Source organism: Miscanthus floridulus, chromosome 8 (assembly GCF_019320115.1).
Source record: "Miscanthus floridulus cultivar M001 chromosome 8, ASM1932011v1, whole genome shotgun sequence".
Lineage (NCBI taxonomy): Eukaryota > Viridiplantae > Streptophyta > Magnoliopsida > Poales > Poaceae > Miscanthus > Miscanthus floridulus.
Window position 1 is genome coordinate 178417774 of NC_089587.1, and position 23422 is coordinate 178441195.

The 23422-nt window shown below is 48.5% G+C and overlaps 1 protein-coding gene across 1 annotated transcript; it reads left to right on the plus strand.

Moving 5' to 3' along the window:
• The first annotated feature begins 18703 nt into the window (after positions 1-18703).
• Positions 18704-23134, plus strand: LOC136474131 (uncharacterized). The gene is made up of 12 exons (XM_066471735.1): positions 18704-18904; positions 19294-19322; positions 19421-19524; positions 20667-20765; positions 20853-20927; positions 21023-21118; positions 21207-21306; positions 21410-21501; positions 21648-21780; positions 21981-22146; positions 22326-22450; positions 22548-23134. Exons 1-12 carry the CDS (start codon positions 18871-18873, stop codon positions 22920-22922), a joined length of 1428 nt encoding a protein of 475 aa, XP_066327832.1. The 5' UTR covers positions 18704-18870; the 3' UTR covers positions 22923-23134.
• The last annotated feature ends 288 nt before the right edge of the window (positions 23135-23422 follow it).

The following is a 23422-nucleotide window of genomic DNA, read 5'->3' on the forward strand; positions in this document are numbered from 1 at the left end:
GGACGCAACTGCACCATGGCCTGACCCGGCGCCCACTCCACACCGACCACCTGTGCGTGAAGAGCTCTGGCCGAACCGACGTGCTCGTAGCGTCATCAACAATCGGCGTCAAGCCCGGCGTGATGATGACGTCCATCAAGGGATGGTGAGAGCAGGCGCACGGGCCCTAGCCGGACCATCGAGGGGAGCGGGGAAACACACCCTAGGCATGGTCGCCAACCGGACGACCGGAGTCCTAGCCCGGATGGCCTAGGACCATAGGCCTTTAATCGTCGCATCCAGAGAGCATCGTTCCCACAGTGCTTCCGACCACCTACCAACGTCACCAAATACACTGGGACAAGGTATATGTCTCAAAGACTTCCGGCTCGTCTACCAAGCCAGAGGAGTGGATGATGACCACTTCATCATTCAATACCTCCCCATCTATATGGGGGAGCATGTTTGACCATGGCTCAAATTCCTCCCACCTGACAGTATCCATGACTAGGCAGATCTCAAGAGGATCTTCATCAGGAATTTCCAGGGGACGTATGTCCGCCCTGGGAATTCCTAGGACCTCAAGAGCTACCAGCAGGAGCCCAACAAGTCCCTATGGGATTACATCCTTAGGTTCTTAAAACGATGCAACTCTCTTCCTGATGTCATTGATGCGGACGTCAGCAGCGCATTCCTCTCTGAGACAACCTCTGAGTCCTTGATCTACAAGCTTGGCTGTCTGAAGCCCTAGACCACCCGCGACCTGCTCGACATCACCATGAACCACGCTCTAGGGTGGAGGCAGTCAGAGCAGTCTTTAGTGGAGGCCGGGACAAGGGCACGGCCAAGCGTGAGGACCAAGACGAGGGCCCCTCCACGCAAAGGGGCAAAAAGAACAAGAGGGATCGGTGCTGACCGGCCAACTTCGCTGTGGACACCGCAGTCGATCGCGCGGGCAAGCAGCCCCAGCAGGGCCAGCCCGACCACTTCGACAAGCTCATGGAGAGCCCATGCACCAACCACGCCTACCCCATCAAGCACCTCTTCAAGGACCGTGAACTCCTCAAGCGCTTTCTACGATAGGCTAACAGACCGAAAGAAGTAAAGGGCAAGGAGGCAGTGGCCAAGAAAGGAGGCATCGTGGGCAAGGATGGGGACGACTTTCCTGATCCCAAGGAATGCCTCATGATCTTCGAGGGATCTAATGCCATCTACTCCAAGCGCCAGCACAAAGTGTGCTACAGAGAGGCATGCTTCGCCAAAACGGCCATCCCCTCCTTCCTTAGCTGGTCAGAATCTCTGATCACTTTTGATAAGAGGGACCATCCTTCCCATGTCACCAAACCAGGTCACTACCTGCTCATCGTCGACCCCATTGTCCGCAAGAAGTGTCTCACCAAGGTGCGGATAGACGGAGTAAAGGGCCACAACATCCTCTACATCGACACCCTCGACGCCATGCATATCCCTCGGTCAGAGCTCCGCCCAGTGAGCTCTCCCTTCCACAGCGTGATCCCGGGAACACAGGCATACCCACTTGGGCAGATGGACCTGCCCATCTCCTTTGGTGACCGAACCAACTTTCGCTCGGAGGTCCTCACCTTCAAGGTGGTGGACTTCCCAGGGTGCTACCACGCCATCTTGGGGCGGCTATGCTACGCCAAGTTCATGGTGATCCCCAACTACACCTACCTCAAGTTGAAGATGCCAGGACCGAACGGCGCCATCACTGTGGGTAGCACCTTTTCGCACACCTACACGTGCGACCGCGAGCATTACGAGCTCACCACTACCATCATCAACTCAGCCGAGCTCCCTCGGCTTGGAGAATCATCGACCCCAGTAGTCCTAGATTACAACAAGCCAACCTCCTCAACTGCCTTCCACCCACTTGAGGAAACAAAGGTGGTGTGGATCGACCCCACCGACCCAACCAAGATGGTGTGGATCGAGACCTAGCTCCTGGCCAAATAGGAATACGAGCTCACTGACTTTCTATGCACTAATCGCGATGTCTTCGCATGGAAACCTTCTGACATGCTAGGCATACCACGGGAGGTCGCCGAGCACGCATTACGCCTCATCCTAGGCTCAAAGCCCACCAAGCAACGCCTGTGTCGCTTTGACGACGAGAGGCACAGGGCCATAGGCAAGGAGGTCACCAAACTCCTGGCAGTCAGATTCATCAAGGAGGTATACCACTCCGACTGTCTTGCTAATCCTGTCCTTGTTAAAAAGAAGATCGGGAAATGGAGAATGTGTGTTGATTATACAGGCCTCAACAAGGCATGCCCGAAGGACCATTTTCCTTTGCCACGCATAGACCAGATAGTCGACTCCACCTCAGGATGCAAAATCCTCTCCTTTCTGGATGCCTACTCAGGCTATCACTAGATTGCGATGAAAGAGTCCGACCAGCTCGCAACCTCATTCATAACCCCATATGGTTCATACTGTTACGTAACCATGCCTTTCGGTCTAAAGAACGCTGGCACCACTTATCAACGGTGCATGCAGCAATGCTTCGCCAATCAAATCGACCCGCTTGACTAGCCTAACCAAGTCGAGCAGCCAAAACCAACAATCACCATCTATGTAGATGACATAGTGGTCAAAACAGCTCAAGCTTGCGACCTGATCGCGAACTTGGCCGCAACATTCGCGAACCTCCAAAGGTTCAACATCAAATTAAATTCCGAAAAATGTGTTTTTGGGGTTCCAAAGGGGAAGCTGCTTGTATACATCGTGTCCAAACGTGGTATCGAGGCCAACCTCGAAAAAATCACGGCCATCTCCAACATGGGCCCTATACGCAAAATCAAAGGTGTACAAAGGCTCACTAATTGTTTGGCTACCCTGAGCTGGTTCATCTCCTGGCTAGGCGAGCAGGGATGCCTCTCTACAAGCTTCTCAAAAAGGCGGACACGTTTGTCTAGACTGAGGAAGCATAGCAGGCTTTGGAGAGCCTCAAAGCGTCACTGATGTCGGCACCAATCCTCGTCGCTCCTAAACGGGGAGAACTCCTCCTCCTCTATGTCATGGCAAGCAACCTTGTGGTAAGTGCCACCCTAGTCGTTGAAAGGGAGGAGCTGGGACACCACCTAAAGGTCCAACGACCTGTATACTTCGTCGGTGAGGTACTCACCAACACTAAGGTATGGTACCCCTAGGTGCAGAAACTTCTATATGCCATGCTAATGGTGACCCGGAAGCTCCTACACTACTTCACCGAGCATGAAGTCATGGTCATCACTTCATTCCCGCTGGAAGACATCGTGCACAACTGTGACACCGTAGGACAGATCTCCAAGTGGGCACTCAAACTAATGGGCCACGACATCAGGTATATCTCCCACACCGCTATTAAGTCTCAGGCTCTCATGGACTTTGTCGACGAATGGATAGAGGTCCAGCTCCTAACCCCAGACATCACCCATGAGTACTGGACGATGTACTTCAATGGGTCGGTGATGGTGCCTAGCTCATGGGCCAGAGTGGTTCTGATCTTCTCGAATGGGAGCAGGCTCTGCTACGCGATCTGTCTCCACTTTTTGGCCTCAAACAATGCTGTAGAATATGAGGCCCTCATCAATGGACTACGCATCACCATCGAGCTCGGCGCTACACGGTTGTACGTCCACGGCGACTCGGAGTTGGTCGTTGACCAAGTCATCAAGGAGTACTCTTGCAAAAGCCCCCTCATGGCAGCATACTGCCAGGAGGTGCATAAGCTTAAGGACAAATTCCAAGGGATCAAACTACATCATGTCCCCCAAAAGGACAATGATGCCGCTAATTTTCTCACAAAATTGGCTGCCAGGCAGGTTCCAACTCCATATGGGGTCTTCATCAATCACCTTCACGAGCCATCCGCCCGCATCCTAGAAGGTCCAATCTAGACACACCCCAATGCCAACCTGGCGCTCGGGGGCTCCGACCTCAGTGCCTCCGAGACGACATCACCCGCCGTCGTCGCCGTGGTAGCACTTGATCAAGCCGACTGGTGAGCACCGCTGCTCGCCTACCTCCTCAAGGAGATTCTCCCACCCAAAAGGACTGAAGCACGACAGATCGCTCGATGCACCAAGACATTCGTCGCATTCGGTAACAAACTTTACAAGCGAAGTCCGTCGCGAGTACTCATGAAGTGCGTCCCTATCGACCAAGGGAAATAACTCCTCAAGGTCCATGCCAGAATCTATGGACATCACATGGCCCCGAGGTCGCTGGTCGGAAAAGCCTTTTGCCAAGGTTTTTACTGGCCCACCGCGCTACGAGATGTAGAGGAGGTCGTCCGCAGGTGTGAGGGATGCCAGTTCTATGCTCGGCAAACTCATTTGCTAGCCCAGGAGCTTCAAACCATCCCCATCACCTGGCCATTCGTGGCCTAGGGCCTCAACATGGTAGGACCCCTCAAAATGGGCCTAGGTGGCTTCACTCACCTACTCGTAGCAGTGGACAAATTCACCAAGTGGATAGAGGCGAAGCCCATCACCAACATTCACTCGGAAGAGGCTGTCAAGTTCTTCCTTGACATCATCTACCGTTTCGGTGTTCCTAACTGTATCATCACTGACCATAGAACTAACTTCACCGGGAAGAAGTTCCTGGACTTCTATGATGGATACAGCATCAGGATCGACTGGGCCTCGGTCGGACATCCACGAACTAACGGTCAGGTCGAGTAGGCCAATGGCATGGTCCTCCAAGGACTCAAGCCACGCATCTTCGACCGACTCAATAAATACACTGAGCACTGGGTTGCAAAGGTACCAGCGATCCTCTAGAGCCTGAGAATGACCTTGAACCAATTCATAGGGTTCACAACCTTCTTCCTAGCCTATAGAGCTAAAGCAGTGCTGCTCTCCGACCTTGACCACGACGCCCCAAGAGTGAAGGCCTAAGACCGTGACCAAGCCACAGAGGCTCAGCAGGACGCGGTCGACCTACTCAAGGAGGCTCATGAGATGACCGTCATTCGCTTTGCTCGCTACTAGCAAACTCTCCATAGGTACCATGAAAGAAAAATCAGAGGGCGGATCCTCGAGGTCGGAGACCTCGTACTCCGAAGAACCCAATTAACCAAGGAGAAACACAAACTCTCTCCACCATGGGAAGGACCCTATACTGTGACCGAGGTGATCCGATCGGGCACCTACCGACTGAAGGACGACAACGGCAGCATTCTCACCAACACATGGAACATCAAACAGTTACGTTGTTTCTTCCCCTAAAAATTCGGTCTTATCGCTTTCTTTCATTCAACGTTTGCTCCAACAAGCACCCCAACCTGACAACTCTTGGCCTAGGTCGCTCGGGGGCTCCATGAGGGTGTGATACCACCTCTCTTTTTTACTATCATATACTAAATACTTTTTACCCAAATGAAAGGGTAGTCCATTCCTTTAATTACCCTACGTAACTTTGATTTAAACTCTCGACCGACCGCACCCCGCAGCAACCTACGGTTATGAGCAGTTGAGCCTCGCGGGCCACGCCTAGGTTCTTAAGGTTGCAGCCTTTGGGTCAAACGGGAAGGTGCAAAAAAGAAAGGATAAAAAACAAAACTATGCTAGGGTAAAAACAAGGAACGAATGGGACGAGCTTCCCTTACGAAGTGATTCCATCACAAAATGAAACTGAAGTATTCATGAATACAAAAACTGTTCACATGGGGGCTTCCCCATGAACTTAACATTTACATATACTAACTACTTCTACTCTAAATTCTACTATGAGCGATCGGCGGCATTAGCTGATGGCACGGTTGACGAGGATAAGGGCTGCTCGCCTTCCAATGGGACGATGTTTGGCTTGGTCGGAGGTGGGATGACGCTCGCTTCTGACCCAATCCCCACTCTGTCTGTAGGTTGGATGATGTCTTCCTGGTGCACGCCTTCAGCCATGCTCGAACGGCGGCCTCCATCACCCACTATGTGGAGACTTGCTCGGCCACCATCTGTGCGTATGGCACCAAGCTCTCCCTGAGCGCATGGATGTCATCCGTGCTCTAGCTATCGGCGTACCCTCTGCAGATGGCAGCGAAGTCTAGGTCTAGGTGGTGGGTCACCACTGAGGTCAGCACCCCCGATGCCCCATAGAACATCCCGTCGGAAATGAGCGCCCGAACCTCATTCAGGACCTTCACCAGCTGGATGGTGGGAGTACTGGTGCTCGGGGCCGACCCGAACACCTCGGAGACAACCACCTAGGCAACGTTTTGGATCTGGTCAAGCTCCCCCTCGAGAGCACACCGCTCTTCAAGAAACTTGGCCAGCGCCTCCGCGCTCCGACCGATCACCGCCTTAGCTGTCTCTAGCTCCCACTCTAGAGAACCAAGTTTTCCGCCCAGTTCTAGAAAAAGGATGACAAGCTCATAAGTGAAGTAAAGGAAAAATCAAGGCATCAACCAAAGGAGGAATAGGTACATATCAAGGCGGGTGTTCTCGAGGATGGACAGTCCTTCCTCCTGCCAAGTCACCTTCTTGAGGAGCCAAGAGTGCAACTCCTCCGCCCTAAGCACCTGCCCCCAGAGCGCGAGCACTTCTCGATTAGCCTCCCACCGGGCCTTCTGCTCTAACTCCAGGGCACCCAAGGACTTCTGGAGTGCCGCCTTGGTCTCTGCCAGGAGGACCTTCACCGTCGCGAGTCCCCGCTCGACAGCAGTCGCCCATTCCACCATGAGCAGTTCCGCTGCCCACGCTCCCGTCGCCTCGGCCGCCCGATTTTGGGACTCGTGGCAGGTGAACTCTAGCTAGTGCTCAAACTCATCGACCCTCCACGACATCGTGGCTTCCCGCTCCATTCGATCATGTTCCTCCTGAAGGAAACATGACTTGCGGATCGACGTCGCCTCTAACTCCTATAAAGCAAGCACGCTGACACAACCAGCGGAAGACCAAGGAGTTGAGGACAAACACTAAAAACACAGAAGGCTTACCTCAGTGATGCACGGTAGATCGACTGAGACCGCCTGATGGACGAGCTCAACCCGCTCCAAGGCCTCCTTGAGCTTTGCCTTGATTTGGGCAAGATCAGACTCCATCGACAGTTCTCTCTCCTCTAGGAAGTACCCAAGCACCACCTCCTCCCCGTCGTGTAGGATGAACTAAGCCTTCCTTGGGTCACTAGGGTAGGGCCACACTAGCTCACGGGTTGCCCCCAACCCACTGGAAGATCCAGCCGCTGCAACATCGTGCGACGATTGGACCACCGCCAGCTCCTACAACAGCAGGATGGCCGCTGGCTGCACCCTAGCACCTGCCTCACCGGAGCAGTGGATCTCCACTACCTCGACCCCATGACCCGCTGGCGGATGTTCCACCTCTGGCCTGACCACATCACTTCCCAACACCTTGAGCTCCGACAAGGAGGGCGAGCTGTGCGTCCCTCCACCGAGCAAGGTAGGGAGCCTAGTCACCCTCCTCTCTTTTACTGCAGCTAGTGCAGGAGGGATCACAAGGGTCACCTTTGACCTAGCCTCTGCTCTTGCCACGGGGATCACTGCCATCACCGCCGCTACCGCTACCACCGTGCGCGCGACCGACCGAGAGGGCGCAACCCCTAGAAGGGAAGGTCGCATCGCCGCCAGCCTGCTTTCCCTGTCACTCATCACAACTCGCTACAGGCTGGGTCTCCACTCCTCCCACATGGGAGGTGGGGTGATTCTCAATCCCGTCAATACCTAGCCGCTGTCAAATAAGTACAGGTCAATCGTACTAAAAAAACTCAACTGTGAGATCAAGAAAGGAACATAGATGCATACCTAGATGAAAGCGGCAGGGCCCTAAAGCCTCGACCTGCTGGCGATGAGCCCATCGGATGAGGACCGCTCATGGGTCACGACCCGCTCCCCCTGACATCAACCAAGGGAGGTGCCAACCGGATAGGTTCCCGAGTGGCCTGCGAGTCACCGTGACCACTAGCTCATGGCACACCTAGTGGCCCTCACTCGGTATGCTCAGAAGCAGACAGGGTCATCTCGACCTTCTCGTTTGATCCTAACCTCGAGCCATGCCCATAGAATCCCCATTGAGGGGAGGCCAGCGAGCTACCTAAGTCGGTCTCTAGAATGACCCGGGCATCTGCTAGGAGGTGGGTTAAGGAGTAGTGGAATGCCACATGAGGGCTATGCCAACCCCGTTATGAACAACGGACCCAGATTCTGCTCGAATGCGCCCGTTAGCGAGCTCACCGAGCGCGTCACTAGAGCCATCGAGGCAAGCGACATTACCTCAGCCCCTCTAGTTGTGCAAACCGTGGATGGTGTATTGCACAAAACTAGACCAGCCCCTATCGAACCCATTGGGGCATAGGGCGCCTGACGTTGACTCGAGAAATCAACCGACCATGCAGGTCGCGGACGGGACAAACACGAGCGAACACCCTGACCGACAGAAACCTAGGAGTCTGCGGCCCTAGGAAAGAGTACCAAGATACTCAGCCTCCAACCGACTCACCAGTCGGATGCAGGCTCAGGGGCTATACCCACCGGGTGCGCTCGCACGCACCCGCTAGCAAGTCAAAAAATCTCCAGACGATTCCACCCAAATTGCCCGGGGCTCGAGGGCTACATCCACCAGGTGTGCTCACGCGCACCCACTGTCAAAATGAAAAATCCCCTAGATGATTCTACCTGAATCGTCCGGGGGCTCGGGGGCTACACCCACCGGGTACTGCACTCGCGCGCACCTGCTGTCAAAACAAAAAATCCCCCAAACGATTCTACCCGAATTGCCAGGGACTCAGGGGCTCCTGTCGAGTTTATAAACCCAGGGTCCCTAATGGGTCATTTTCCCAGCAAAAGCTCGGCCCAGCAGATAACGTTGTGAACGACGCGCAACTCTTGGGCTGGCCCTGAGACCTAACGATAGGCCGAAAGAGCGATCCAGTCTCCGACCGAAGGGTCTGGACATGGAGGGGATGACGCTTGCATCTGACTCCGACCTACTTCTTCGACTGGAAGGCCTGGCCAAGGAGGGGACGATGCTCGCTTCTGACTCCGGCTCGCTTCTCCGATCGGAAGTACACCAAACCTCTACTTACAGCTCTTTCTCCGACCGGTGCGGTCGAAGCCGACTGGGAATGACTGAATGGTGACGCCCGCTCGGTAAGATCCCAATAATCAGACGAAGCAGATAAGGCAAGGCGCTCAAGTCAACTGCAATACCAAGGACCGTACCCTGCACACCTGCAGGACAGTATGTCAGGCCATGTCAGAAGGGTGCTTTGCAACCTTCCAGACATGTCAGAACATGAACAATGTTGTGGACGTCGATATTTGTCCTACAGTATGGTAGGCGCTAACATTTGACATACCCAAAGAACACGATGGAGCCTACCACATGCATCTGGGCATCAATAGTATTGTGGGCGCCGACAAACCATCTTGTACCCGATGGCGTGGGTAACAAGACTAGGTAGCACACACGCTCTCTTTTTCTCACTCTCTCTCTCTTGTAAGGCCATCCTCTTCACCTATAAAAGGGAATGCGCTCTCTCGCAACAGAGGACGATCGATTACGATAGTGGATTCCGACTCTCACTCTACTAACTTTAGACATTCTGAGCACTCGAATAGCTTCATAGCTCTAGAACTCTAAAGCTACACAGAGCATACATTCCAATACTTAGCGCACATAGGAGCTCCCGTCACTCTCGGCCCTTTGGTCCAGAGTCCGACCGGACCTCCAACACCCCCATCTTATTCCCTCTCGTTTGTAACCCCACTACAAACTTTGAGCACCTGAGCTCAGGAATAAAGTCATCGACCGACTCAAACTGGACGTAGGGCACGTTGCCTGAACCAGTATAAACCCTGTGTCATTGAGTGCTAGGCCACATTCGATCACAACGTACGGCAAAACTATAAATATTTACGTGTTGGTCACTTTTCGCACCGACATAGAGAGAACTACAAAGATTTATGACATCAAATATATATACTATCAAAATATGATTAATAAATAATCTAATGATACTTGTTTAGTATCATATAAATATTATTTTATTATATAAATTTGGTCAAACTTGAGATGCTTTGACTCTCCAAAAAGTTGGAATGACTTATACTTTGGAATCGAGTGAGTAATATTTGTATTACAATTAGTATAATTAGATATGTCATTGAATATATTTTCATAATAAATTTATTTAGAGATGTAAATGTTGCTAATATTTTTTACAAATCTAGCAACACTTATTTTAGGACGAAGGAAAGATGATATGAGATGGCGGTCTTTGTCGTCCCGCATCTCCTTCATCATGGCTGCGACACCCACGGTAGTGCATGGTTGAGCAAGCCAGCAAGGTGAGAACTGAGAACAGTGTAGGGTAGTTGCTACTCCCTCCATCCCCAAATAACTCAATTCCTAGAATCCATGCAAATCAAACTATCTTAGGGCCTGTTTGGAACGAAGGAATATAAAACAAAGAATGATACAAAATACTGGAATTGTGTTGGGTTCATAAACCTAGGGTCCCCAATGGGTCCACTTCCCTGCAATACTTGGCCCAGCAGGCGACGTAGCGACAGCACGCGTCTAGGCCGGTCCAGATACATAATAATAGGTCGAGACCACGATCCGGTCCCTGACCGGCACCTCCGGCCAGGAGACCTGGTCGAAGCCCTGACCATGGTGGGACCGTAGTCCAACTGCGACCATGTTCCTCCGACCGATGATATGCTAGACCTTTGCTCGCCTCTCTTTCCCGACCGATATGGTCGGGGCCGACTGGGAACGACCGACCAGGACGCCTGTTCGGTGTGGGCCCAGAGAGCAGACGGAGCAGATAAGGTAAGGCACTCAGGTCAACCGCAATGCCGAGGACCATACCCTACGATGCCCTGCGCACCTGCAGGACTGTGCCATCAGGCCATGTCATACATACACTATACAACCTGCCAGACGTGTCAGAGCACAAACAATATTGTGGGCATCGTCGTTTGCCGTCCCAGGCGAACACTGTGCAGCCTGCCAGGTACAGCGGGTCATGAATAGTAAGATGGGCGATGGCAACGTAAATAGTATGGTGGGCGATGGCAACGTAAATAGTATGGTGGGAGATGGCATGCCGTACCCGACGGTGTGGGCGACAAGGCTAGATAGCACCCGTACACAGTCTCTCCCTTTTTGTCTTTAACTTGTAAGGCCATCTCCTTCATTTATAAAAGGGGATGTGTGGGGGTATGCCCCCCCAGGTATCCTCAAGACAAGACATGGGCCGCACCATCAGGGGTGCCCTGGCCCACAAGATCAAGACATGCACGGCGCTGCTTGGCGTGCACCGCAAGACATTGTATAGTACCAAATAGAATACTTTACTTGTAACCCTGTCCCTCTAGACTATATAAGGAGAGGCAGGGGTCCCCTAGCGGACAAGCTACTTGATCGTCCAGATCAATACAATACACCAAAGACATAGGACGTAGGGTATTACGTCGACCAGATGGGCCGAACCTGTCCAAATCGCTGTCTCTGCGCCTTGTGTCACCATCTGGTTCCTGATTATGCGCACCCCCACCGACAAATCTACCATCACGGGATACCCCTCGGTGGACTGCCGACGATATTCTATCGACAGGATGCGCTCTCTCCTAAAAGGACACAGTCTACACGCTCTTAACAGCGGATAAGCTTAGACACATAGAGCATATGCTCCAATACTTAGCGCACGTTTGAGCATCCGTCACTCTCTTCCACTCGGATCAGAGTCCGACCGGGCCTCTAATACCCCATTCTCATTCCTTACTCGTTTGTAACCTCATAGCAAACTTCGAGCACCAGGGCTCAGGAATAAAGTTACCGACCGACTGAAACTGGATGTAGCGCACGTTGCCTGAACCAGTATAAATCCTGTGTCATCGCGTGCTAGGCCACATCCGATCACAGCGCACGACAAAACTACAAATATTTACTTGTCGGTCACATTTCGCACCGACAAATGGAGTTAGGATAAAGTGAGAAAACTGAGGAATGCAAAAACATAGCAAAGTTGTAGGAAGTAGTGTTTGGAACATAGGAATGGAAAAGTAATGAATTAGAAAAATTCAGGTTTAAAAAACAATCCGTGTTTAATAAAGCAACCTTAAAACAACCCCATCGCCCGTTGTTCCCCTTGCCCACCTCCATTTTCTCTTTGGCACGCACTGACACGCGCATGTGTCTTAGGCTTCCACGAAAACTTCGGGGACGTTTGGTATGGATTCTGCGGTAGCTCCGGGAGCTGTTTTTTGGCTCCCAGTACCGAACGCGAGTTTCTGAAGATGCTCCTCATGGGGATCCCTGCAAAACACGCTCTCACATGCCAGTTGCCCCGAGTGGAGCCGAAAAATTGAGCTTCTCCCAGCTCCCGTCTACCATCTGTCGACCCTAGCGCATGGAGGTCGGATCTGCCCCCGACGGCAGCACGTGTAGACGCTGGAGCTAGAGGTGGATGCGCCGGCGAGGTGGAGGTGGGGGCGGGTACGCAGGAGAGGTGGAGGTGGGGGCGGGTGTGCCGGTGTGGTGGAGATGGGTGCGCCGGCAAGGTGGAGGTGGATGCGCCGGCGAGGTGGAGGTCGGGGCGGGTGCACCGGCGTGGTGGAGGTGGATGCGCCAGCGAGGTGGAGGTTGGGGCAGGTGCGCCGGCGTGGCGGAGGTGGGGGCGGTGCGCCAGTGTGTGAAGGGTGGCAGCAGGCGGCGGAGTGCGGGCCACGCGGCCGTGCTGACGAGAAGGCCCCGACGCGCTCCTAGGGACGAGGAAGGGTGGCGGCGGATCTCTGGCCGATGATGCGGGCGGGCAGGAGGAGGGCCGGGACGGGTGCGGTTTCTGGAGGGCGAGCGGTGAACGGATTAGGTAAGATAAGAAAAGAAAAAGGAATGGAAAAAAGAAAAAAGAAGAAAATAAGGGTATTTTAGGCTTTTTACCCTTTTTACCATCCGGAGAAGCTGTTTTGCCAAACATTCCATAAAAATGGTTTCAGCTCTACGAGTGAAGCTGCTTCATATGTGAAGCCATAACTGAAGTTGTTTCAGCTAGAGCCGAAGCTCTACCAAACGGGTCCTTCAAGTCGGAGTGAATGTTTTGCTTCCTGTGTTTTGTGGAGGAATGCTACCCTTTCCATAGGAACGGCAAGTTCTCTTCCTGAACGGCAAGTGACGTCATCAAATCATAGGAATCTAGTTCCTTTGAAATTTTTTTGAGGATCCTCCTTTCCAAATGGGGTCTTAAGTTTAACTCATTTTATAGAAAAGAGTAACGACATCTATGACATAAAATGGGTATATTATAAAAATATATTCTATGGTTTATCCAATGATACTAGTTTGATGTAATAAATTTTGATGGTTTTTTTTTAAAAATTCGGTCAAAAAATTGACTTAGACAACATTAGAAATCTATTTATTCACGCGTACCTTTCTTCAAAAAGTTGAATATATGTATGATGGCCTGTCGCGGGGCGGGGGCGGGGTTAGTTGGGACAAGCGGCTCCTGTTGCAGGATTGCCCACACACGCACTGACGCACAGCATGGACTTTTCTTTGTATACAGCCGACAGTACGTCATGTAGGGACTGTTCATGGTTGCACTTGATTATACGCTGAAAATTCGTGCACAATATAATAATCGATTTAATGGGACAAGCTAGCGGCTCTGGTAATGAGGTAGCTAATTAATTTACGTGCTTGTCATCTATGGATCAGCGCCTAGTAGCGTCGCTTGTACAAAAGCGGCGGGGCGGGGTGTGGGGTGTGTGGGGGGGTGTGTGTGGGGGGGGGGGGGGGGGGGGGGGGGGGATGGTGATTGCCTCGCAAGCACCGATATGGGTAAGGTAGCTAATTAATCAAGAAAAAAATTCTTATTTGGTCATAGTTTAAGGTTGTCTTTCTTTTTTTTTTTTGGCCTTGAAACAAAATTTCTTACCTATTTAGCCTCACTCGAAGTTTCGTTTTTTAATCTAGCCTTACCATCATCTCCCGCCTCTAACACCGTTAAGTGGCACATGAAAAGACCAAACTGCCCCTGAGACATTATGAGAAACCAAAGTCACCCAGGCAGTATAACAATATAATTTTGAGCATTTTGAATCCATTTTTCATAACACAAATTTTTATGTTATGAAAATTGGATTCAAAGTGATCAAAATTATGTTGTTATGCTGTCTGGGTGACCTTTGGTTTCTCATAATGTCTCAGGGGTAGTTTGGTCATTTCATGTGCCACTTAACGGTGTTAGAGACGGGAGATGATGGTAAGACCAGATTGGAAAACGAAACTTCGAGTGATGCCAAATAGGTAAGAAATTTTGTTTCAGGGTCAAGAAAGAAAAACAACTTTAAACCAGGACCAAATAAGAAATGAGAAAATTTCTTATTTGGTTATAGTTTAAGGTTGTCTTTCTTTTTTACCCTGAAACAAAATTTCTTAACTATTTAGCCTCACTCGAAGTTTCGTTTTTCAATCTGGCCTTACCATCATCTCCCGCCTCTAACACCGTTAAGTGGCACATGAAAAGACCAAACTGCCCCTGAGACATTATGAGAAACCAAAGGTCATCCAAACAGTATAACAATATACTCCCTCCGTCCTTCATTCAGAGGCGTATTGGCTTGGGAAAAGGTTTGTGAATTCACCGGCGCCTAAGCCGTTGGGTGCATCGGGAGCCAGCGCTCACGTCCTGTATTCTCGCGCATAGTAACTGCGACGCCTCGCTTCCAGTATCAGTTGCATGCATGCATGCAAGTTGCTCTCCCTTCCCAACTGCGCTTCCTATTTTATCCCTCCCGCTTGCGTACTCAGCCACGAAAGAGAAGCACCGGCCATGGACGCGGAAACCTCGCCGGCCACCTCACTGGAAAAGGGTTCGGCCACCTCGCCGGCAAAGGGTTCGGCCACCTCACGGGCAAAGGACGCAGCTGCTTCGCCGGCAAAGGGCGCGGCCGCCTCGCCGGCAAAGGGCGCGGCCGCCTCGCCGGCAAAGGGCGCGGTCGCTTCGTCGGTGCTCATTCGTGGTCTCAACTGGGCGCCGGACTCCGAGGACGAGAGCGAGCTCGTTACCATCGATCGTGAGGAGTGGCGAATCCGTCGCGGCATCAGGATTCCATGCTCTCGCTGTGGTCTCATACACAGTGAGTATGAGATCACATCATGGATCCATGGCTTCAACGAGTTTGACTGCAAGGTACTTTTCCCTAACATCGACGATCTAAAGATGGATGACGATACTGTATTGCTCCCTGCACACATATGGATGGCCAAGAGTGATGCTGATATTCAAGATTCAACCAGTGTAGGCGAACAGCAAGAGTAGTTGTTTTTGATTCAATGTAACCGAGCAGTAGTAAGAGTGCATGTAACGCTGATGCTACCTAGAAGTGCTTATGTCTATCTATTTCTTCATGCATTCATTTCAAAAGTCCCTCTAAACATGCATCGTCTAAACATCATGACTAGCTTAAGATTAACAGGAAAGAAGTAAACAGACGCTACCCATGCAAAAGATACTCTAAACATCATGGCAAAAGAAGCAAGTTTAACCAACGAATCCTAATGCTTGATTGTAAATTTCCATCGAACACTCATAGCTAATTGGAAGGTTGCCTGTCATCTCCAAGTGCTTCTTCTTCATGTGCGGGATGTTGTAATATTGTCCTCCATTTTGCTTCATGATCTCCATCATGCAACTCTGTTATGTTAGGAAAATCTGATTGGACCTATCCACAGGGTGCTCGCAAAATGCCTTGTCAACCTTTTCCACAATTTTTTCGATGTTGTTTGGAGTTCCCTTGTAAAACAACGCTTGAATTGCTGCAAAGAAACCAAGGTCCAACACATTAAGATCGGGTGAGTTTGGTGGCTGGCATGTTAGCCGTATGTCCCACCCATCTGCTTGGGCAGCTTCTACAAATGCTGGATCATTTACAGCAACGTGAGTCCTGGCATTGTCCTGCTGGATGAATATTGGCATTCCTCTTTCTTCGGCTGGCCATTTTCCTTTATTGCAGGGAGGACTTTGTTGATAAGGAATTGTCGGCTAATTTCCTTGGTAACAGACGTCATGGCCTTTGTTACCATGACACCTACAGAAAGCATATACCATTTGTTAGCCAAATTAAGTAAAAAAGGGAAAATTAAATAGAAAAGGGAAAATTTTAAGTACATATGCATGTCATACCTCTATCTCTATTGGGGCTCCGTCTCTTTGCAGGCTCTACGTAGACAAAGGGAAAATTGCCAATTTTCCCATCAAAGGTGCATACACCATGCTCAAATCTAGGCCGAGCAACCACAGTAAGAACCATGACCTTTTCAATGAAGTTTTTGATTTTAACCGCTCTTTGTGGTCTTTCTTCATCACTGGCGAGATACTACTTTTGGTTACGCCTAGTCCTATAGAACCACTTCTCATCGATGTACACGATGTTGTACATTGGTTTGAACGTGGGAGCATTTGGAATGTTGTTTGTGAGCAGGGACAAGCAGTACTTAACTCGTGCCTTCTTGTTTTCATCTGTTAAACTAAACTTTAGGTCATTTGTGTGCCGACGGAAATAACCCTCCCTAAAATGACTATGAAGTGCGCTTTTAGACACACCGAGCGCATTGGCTAGATCACGGATGGTTGTGCGCTCTTTCAAAGGCACGTTTTTTATGGCTTCCATGTCTATCTCAATTCGTTTGCGACCACAATTCCTAACCAACTTATTTTTAACACCATGTATCCCACCAGCAAGTTGTCCTTCTCGCCATATCCTCTGCACTACTCTACGAGTCACACTGTATTTCTGTGCAACTTCCTTACTCACTCCACGCTGTAGTATAGGTGGTTTTGTTTTGGCTAACAAATCACAATATATAGCCATCTTAATGTCATCGGTGTAGAACTTCCTCTGTCTCCCACCAGAAGCTGCAAAGATAAATCGAATTTAAAACAAAGAACATGGTAGTACAACGTGAAAGTATAATATGGTCATGCTCATGCTCATGCAACGTGCATGAAAGCAACGTGCTACAGTACCATGCAACAAAGAAGCTAACAGATGCTGATGATAGAAATGCTAGCTTACCCTCCCCAGTGTTATTGTTTCCTCCATGATCCAAAGCATTGCTCGCGGCATCGACTTGCTGGGCACCATGGTCACTGGCATCACCATGCTGGGCGCCATGGTCGTCGGCATCTCCTTGCTGGGTGCCATGGTCGTCGGCATCTCCTTGCTGGGCGCCATGGTCGTCGGCATCGTCGTCATGATCTCCAACTAGAAAAGCAGAGGGAAAAACAAGTCAGCGGAATCATATTTGGCACAAAACAAACTGAATCTTTGAAAACTAGAGGCACCATTATTTCCATCATCCCACACAAAGTTGTAGCCGAGAGCATGTGCAGGCCCTTCCCACTCGCCGATGGCTTCCCAGTCAATTGGATTGTCCCAATCTGGGGGCGCCTCTTGGTTGAGATCAAAGCCTAATGGCGCCATGGATTGGAGAGGTAGGGAGAGGAGAATTGACGAGAGAGAGAGCTGATTAGAACAGGTTGCAGGAGAGGGTATATATAGAACTGTGGAGGCTTCATAGGCGCGGCAACTGTGAAAAATTTAAACACCCTGAAACCTTAAGCGGGAGATTTGATTTCTTATGCATGGCGGTAATTTTTAACAGCAAAACTGAAACTCAAAACACGGCAATTTTCAACTGCAAAACTGAAACTAAAAACGCGGGAGCGGACGAGCGCGGTCACGGGCGTTCCGGCGTTGCGCGAGCGTTGAATGCTTTTGCATGCAGCCATGCAGGGAGTTACGGTCAGCGTGGGATACGAAGGGATTTTGCGGCGTTTGCGGCTGGAGGTTACGACAATTAAGTTCTCCTTGGTCTCGGTGAAAAATGCTACTACGCCTCTAAATGAAGGACGGAGGGAGTAATTTGTAAGCCAAAACCAAGATAAAAATGATGAAGCAGAAACGCCAAAATGTGGCTTCTCCTGACGTTTTTGGTAAAGCCTAAGCCCTATCAAAGAAGCCCTTAGTAACCAAAGGTTCATCACCAAGTAATCAGTGAACTGTAGTTATGGAGTACATTACTTTAGTTTGTATTTCTTTCACACGTCCATGGCTTCTGGTTCATTAAAAAAAAACTCATCCTACAAGGGTAAGACAGCCGCCGAACATGTTTTACTTTAAAAGATATCTTCCTATGTAGGTTGAGAACCAACCCTTTCACATTTCTGTTCACAAAAAATGCCGCAAGTCTAATGTTTGTTACCAGTCTAAAAATTTTCAAACATATCTAGTCCACCAATTTACATTCTGACCTTCATGTTGGTTACCGCTTTACAACCTGTAGATACAAGGTCTGCTCCTTATGTAGATAAAGCGTGATCAAAGAGAAATCGACTCTCAACCTCAAACCCGGGTAAACATTTTCTGTCATTTGTTTTTGTTGACCATTGTTTCGAATTGGATGCAATTAGATATCTGTTGAGCTTTTTGTGGACTACTTTCTGTTGTAGAACAAAAAGGCATCACCGTTGAAAGGTGGAAACGTAAAAGCTGTGGCAGATTCTGGGGAATCACCATCCCCTCACACTAAGCAAAGCAAGACAGAAGTCGGAGGACCAAATCAGTGCTCATACAAAGAAATCAATATGTCTAGAAAACGTGCCTTGTCCGAAGAAAATGGAGGTGCTACTGCATTGAAGAGCCTAACTCCAATCAATTTATTTGAAGATGAATGTGTTTTTTGTCATTCATTTAGAACGAGCCTGGTAATACAATTGAATCCATATTACATACTTATATCTATCATGGCAGATCTGATGTGTTGAAGGCAACTCATGGGTACTAATTTCAGTTTCCTGGGCCGATGGTACGTTATCTGAAGGGAAGAGTTGTGTCCATTGACGAGGGCAACTCATCAGATGCCATCTACGTCCATAGGAAATGCCTCGAGTGGTAGGTTTCTATCTTCTGTGCTGACAGCATTCAACTCTTTACATTAATCTACATAATTTTGATTTGCTGTCATAACATTTTTGCTGCATATGTTTTTTTTGTTTTGGAAAACCTTGCAAATTTAAGATGCAACCTTGTTGTCTTTATTTTGTCTGTTCAGTTTAGTGTTAATCTAAAGGGCTGCTTCTAGGGTCGGCCTTTCATTTTCTGTTCCTTCTGTGTTTTTTTAAGGGCTTCTGGAGTGTGGTTTAAGGGTGACATTGTTATGAACTTTGAGCCAGAAATTAGACGTGCTTCAAAACTGAGATGCAAAAGATGTGGAGTCAAGGGAGCAGCCCTTGGTTGTTATTACGATCCTTGCCTCACGAGTTTTCACGTTCCATGTGCAGTTCAGACAATTGGTTGCCGCTGGGACGCGGTAAGCTCTTTTACTAATTGCTATTGATGCAATGGTTTGTATTTTTTTTACCACCAATGACCAATGTAATGTTCTGACAAGCTTATTTTACATGGTAGGATGGCTATGTGCTGTGCCCTGAACATGTTTCAAATGCTCTACCATGTGATAAGCTGGGCACACATACAAAGGAGAATTGCAATGCTTCTTCATTGCATCAAAGGTTTTGTGATCCTTCTTTGCCCTTCTTGGGAGATTCATAGATATTGCAGTTCATGTAATCTGTGTACTGTGTTGTATTTTTTTCTTTCTAGCCAATGTTTACACAAAGTAGAATCTTTTGCCGATTCTGAAGAGGAGGTCGATGATCATTTTTTTTCAAAAGGATGATAAGAGATTTTCTGCAAATTATATTAGAATGTCAGGAGATAAAAAAATAAAAAAATGACTATACAACTAAAGCCCTGTTTAGAACTTATAATCTGGATTATACATAGGATTACTATAATCTGGATTATGGACTATAATAATCGAAGTGTTTGGATTCCTAGATTATTGTGGTGGATTGTTCTTGTCTCAAGTGACAAATAGTATCAATCACCAAAAAGTAGGTCCGAGGTGGATTATAGGATTATTGTAATCTGTGTTTTGATTATGATAATCCATATTATAGTCTAGTCTGTTTGGATCACAGTTAGATTATTTCAGCTAATTATTATAATCACAGTGGATCCAAACAGGCCCTTAGCACCCTGCAGGAGTGCAGGGTGCAGGCCCCACACAACTTAAAAAGCTACAGAGTATACCACTAGCAGCTGCACACAAACACAATAGATCCCAACTAGGAAAAAAATACCCACTTCAATAAGGGCAACAAGGAAACATACAGGAGAAGAGAAAAAAGTGATTAGCTGAAGACATCCCAAACGACGCTAGAAACACCACCCATAATGAGGTTTACTCACCGCTAAGGAGTGTTAGAAAGGCCACCTCTTCCGGTTGCTTTGCCAGGTTTTGAAAAGTCCGATTTATACCATTCCACAAATTACACCAAAATAGAAAATGAGCCCATCACTAAACTTCCTTTCGCTCTTGTCAAATTTGGTTCTGACCCGCTGCCACCATTTGTAAATCGAACCATTATGGCAAATGTTCAGAAAATTTGAGAACTTTCCCCATTGGACCACTTCGTTCCAAAACTTGTATTGCATATGGACGACCATTTGCGGTTCTGATCAGCTTTACATAACAAGTTTTCTCTTGTCTGTGGGATACATGAGATTTCTCACCATTATAGATAAAGTAATGCTTCATGGTAATTTTAGTAAACACCCATGTTTCATTTCTATAGTTTCATGGTTTCAGCCGACGTGCAGATAATGAAGGAAATTTTGACTATCATAATAGGGAAAATCAACAAACTGATCAGCTTAACACCTCAAATGCTTCCTCGCTGACTCAGAGGTATGTGAATTGTAATGTTGTGCACAGTATAGATATTAGAGTCCATGTGATTAATCTATAATCTCTGTGCTGTATTGTTTTCCCTAGCCATCCTTGCCACGAAGAAGGAATTTCTACCAATTGCTCAAGGGTTGGTGAACAAACGGATCAGCTTAACTCCAGGTACATGATAGTTATTCACCTTAATTTGGAGATAGTGTAAGGTTCATTACAATTTTATAAATCACCCATTTCCATTTCTGTAATTGTTGGTTCAGCCCTTACATAGAAAAGGAAGAAACTTTTGACAGTCATGGAAGGAAAAATCAACAAACAGATCATCTTACCACTTCAAGTCCTTATTTGCCACACAGGTATGTGATTTCTTCATCTTTGTTGTGTGATAAGTAAATATTGTAGTTCGTATGATTAATATATAATCTCTGTGTTTTTTCGTCTTAGCCTACATTCCCAAAAAGAAATTTCCACCAATAGCTCAAGGGATGACCAGCAAATAGATCAGCTTCACATTTCAAGTTCTTCTTCCTTGCCACTGGGGTATGTCATGTTTCTTCTCCCTTAAGATATTAAAAACTTACTGGTTACTTAAAGTATTCTTTAATCCTTGATTTCTGTAATTGTAAATTGAGTCTCTCGTGACTAAGCATTCATATGACAAAGAAATATCTAAGAATCGTGAAAGGTATGACCAACAAAGACACAAGAGTAACACCTCAAATGTGTCCTTGCCTCAGAGGTTCACAATTTTTCGTAGGTCTTTATCCTTTTGGGAGATAGTATAATGTAAAGGTTCTAGGTCATTGAACAATCATTATTATTATTTTTTTTGGCAAACTGAACAGTCACTAATTAATCGTCTTCTCCTTTATCCCATCATTCCAGCTGTCATCCAGACATAGAAGAAATTTCCAGAGCTTGCCAAGGGGAAGAAATGGAATCAGATCAGCATGACACATCAAGCTGCCCTTCTGATCAGTTAGTTTTGCTTGGTTTCTCTTTAAGTGTGGAAGAGAAGGTAGCATATAATAAAGTATCAAAATAAGCCTATTTTTATTAGGCGCGTCATAGATGCATAACATGTTTCCATTGTTCCATTTGTATCCACCTTTGTTCATGGATAATTTGGTACAAGAAACTATTTGCTGTATATACTTTACTAAATATTTCTGTTCCATTCCTGCTTCTGATGACCAATTTGCTACGCTTGTTGGGCAGGACTTCGTGCAAAAGTTTGCGTGTTGGACCAAGGCGACGCTGACGGAAGAGTGGGCCGAAAATGTGACCCATGTCGTTTTGGGCAAAGGTGCTGGTAGCTCATGGAGCAGATCATTTGAAGTCCTTATGGCAATACTGCTTGGGAAATGGGTTGTTCATTTCGAATGTTAGTATCTAACCTTTCTGTTGCTGGATCATTTCCATAGATGAGCTATTATACTACTTTCTTTTTTGTTGTGCCTCTACGTTTTAGTTCTTGTTTGAACAAGCTGCTGGATCGATCTTATCTCCTTCATTCAGTCCTGGTCCGGTGCTGATGCTTTTGACCCTGCATTGCTCTTTTAGGGGTCGCGGACTGCTTGCAGCTCGCTCCAGGTCCAGAGGCTTCTTACGAGGTAGCAGCATCCGCCATGGATTCACTCGGAGCAATCGACGGGCCGAAGCAGGGGAGAATCCGAGCAAGTGAAGGGGTATGTAGCATTCAACAAAGGAGATCATTCATTCGTGGACCTAGGCTGATCGCTGCGTTCTGATTCTTCACTCACTTGTCACTTGATATGGTTGCAGGCACCGAAACTGTTTTCGGGATTGTGCTTCTGCCTGAGCGACTTCATGAGCCCTGACAAAAGAGACCGCATGCGAGACCTCATAGCAGCCGCCGGAGGCCGGATGCTGGAGAAGCGCGACCTGCGCCTGCTACTGAAAAATCCTGACCGCTCTTCGTCTTCGGTGAAGCCGACGAAGCCCTGCTACTTCGTGTACGACGTCGACCCGCCCCGACAGTTCAGCGCGGGCTCGCTGCAGGAGGAGATGGAGGAGGTGAGAGAGCAGGCGGCGGCTGGTGCGCAGGTGATCTGCCACCTCACGGTGTTGGATGCCGTCGCGGCGTATGACGCGCAGATCCTCCTGACCGTGAAGAAGGATCGCTTCGTCATGTCCTAAATGTGCGCATGGGCCGGGGAACGGGACTTCGGCGATGATAGAGGATTTTTCCTTTTGCTCTGCCAAGGACGACGAAGGCTAGTCGATGACGATGTTGATCTTGATCACCCGTCGTTGCTTCGGCACTTGCTCTAGTCAAATCAGTATGCAGTTGGATCTCTGTACTCTGTGTGCCCGCAACAACTATGAATGTGGATCTAGGTTATAGGGTGCAGGAGTGATTATTTGGTGATATCAAACATGTTAATGCTCTGTACTTACGCGACATGTGGCCTCGTTCGGATGGCAGAATTTTGATTGAAACTGGCTAAAGAACACTGTTCTGGCTGAATTGCTGTGAGAAAAAAATACTATTTCGGTTAAAAAATAAAGCCAAATATGAGGTAAGCTGAACGGAGCCATGGTAATGCCTGAAAACCACCCGTCGGCCGTCGCACTGCACTGTCCGACACTCCGACTTCTTTGAGCAACAAATGGGACCAGAATTTCGCCCCTCACCC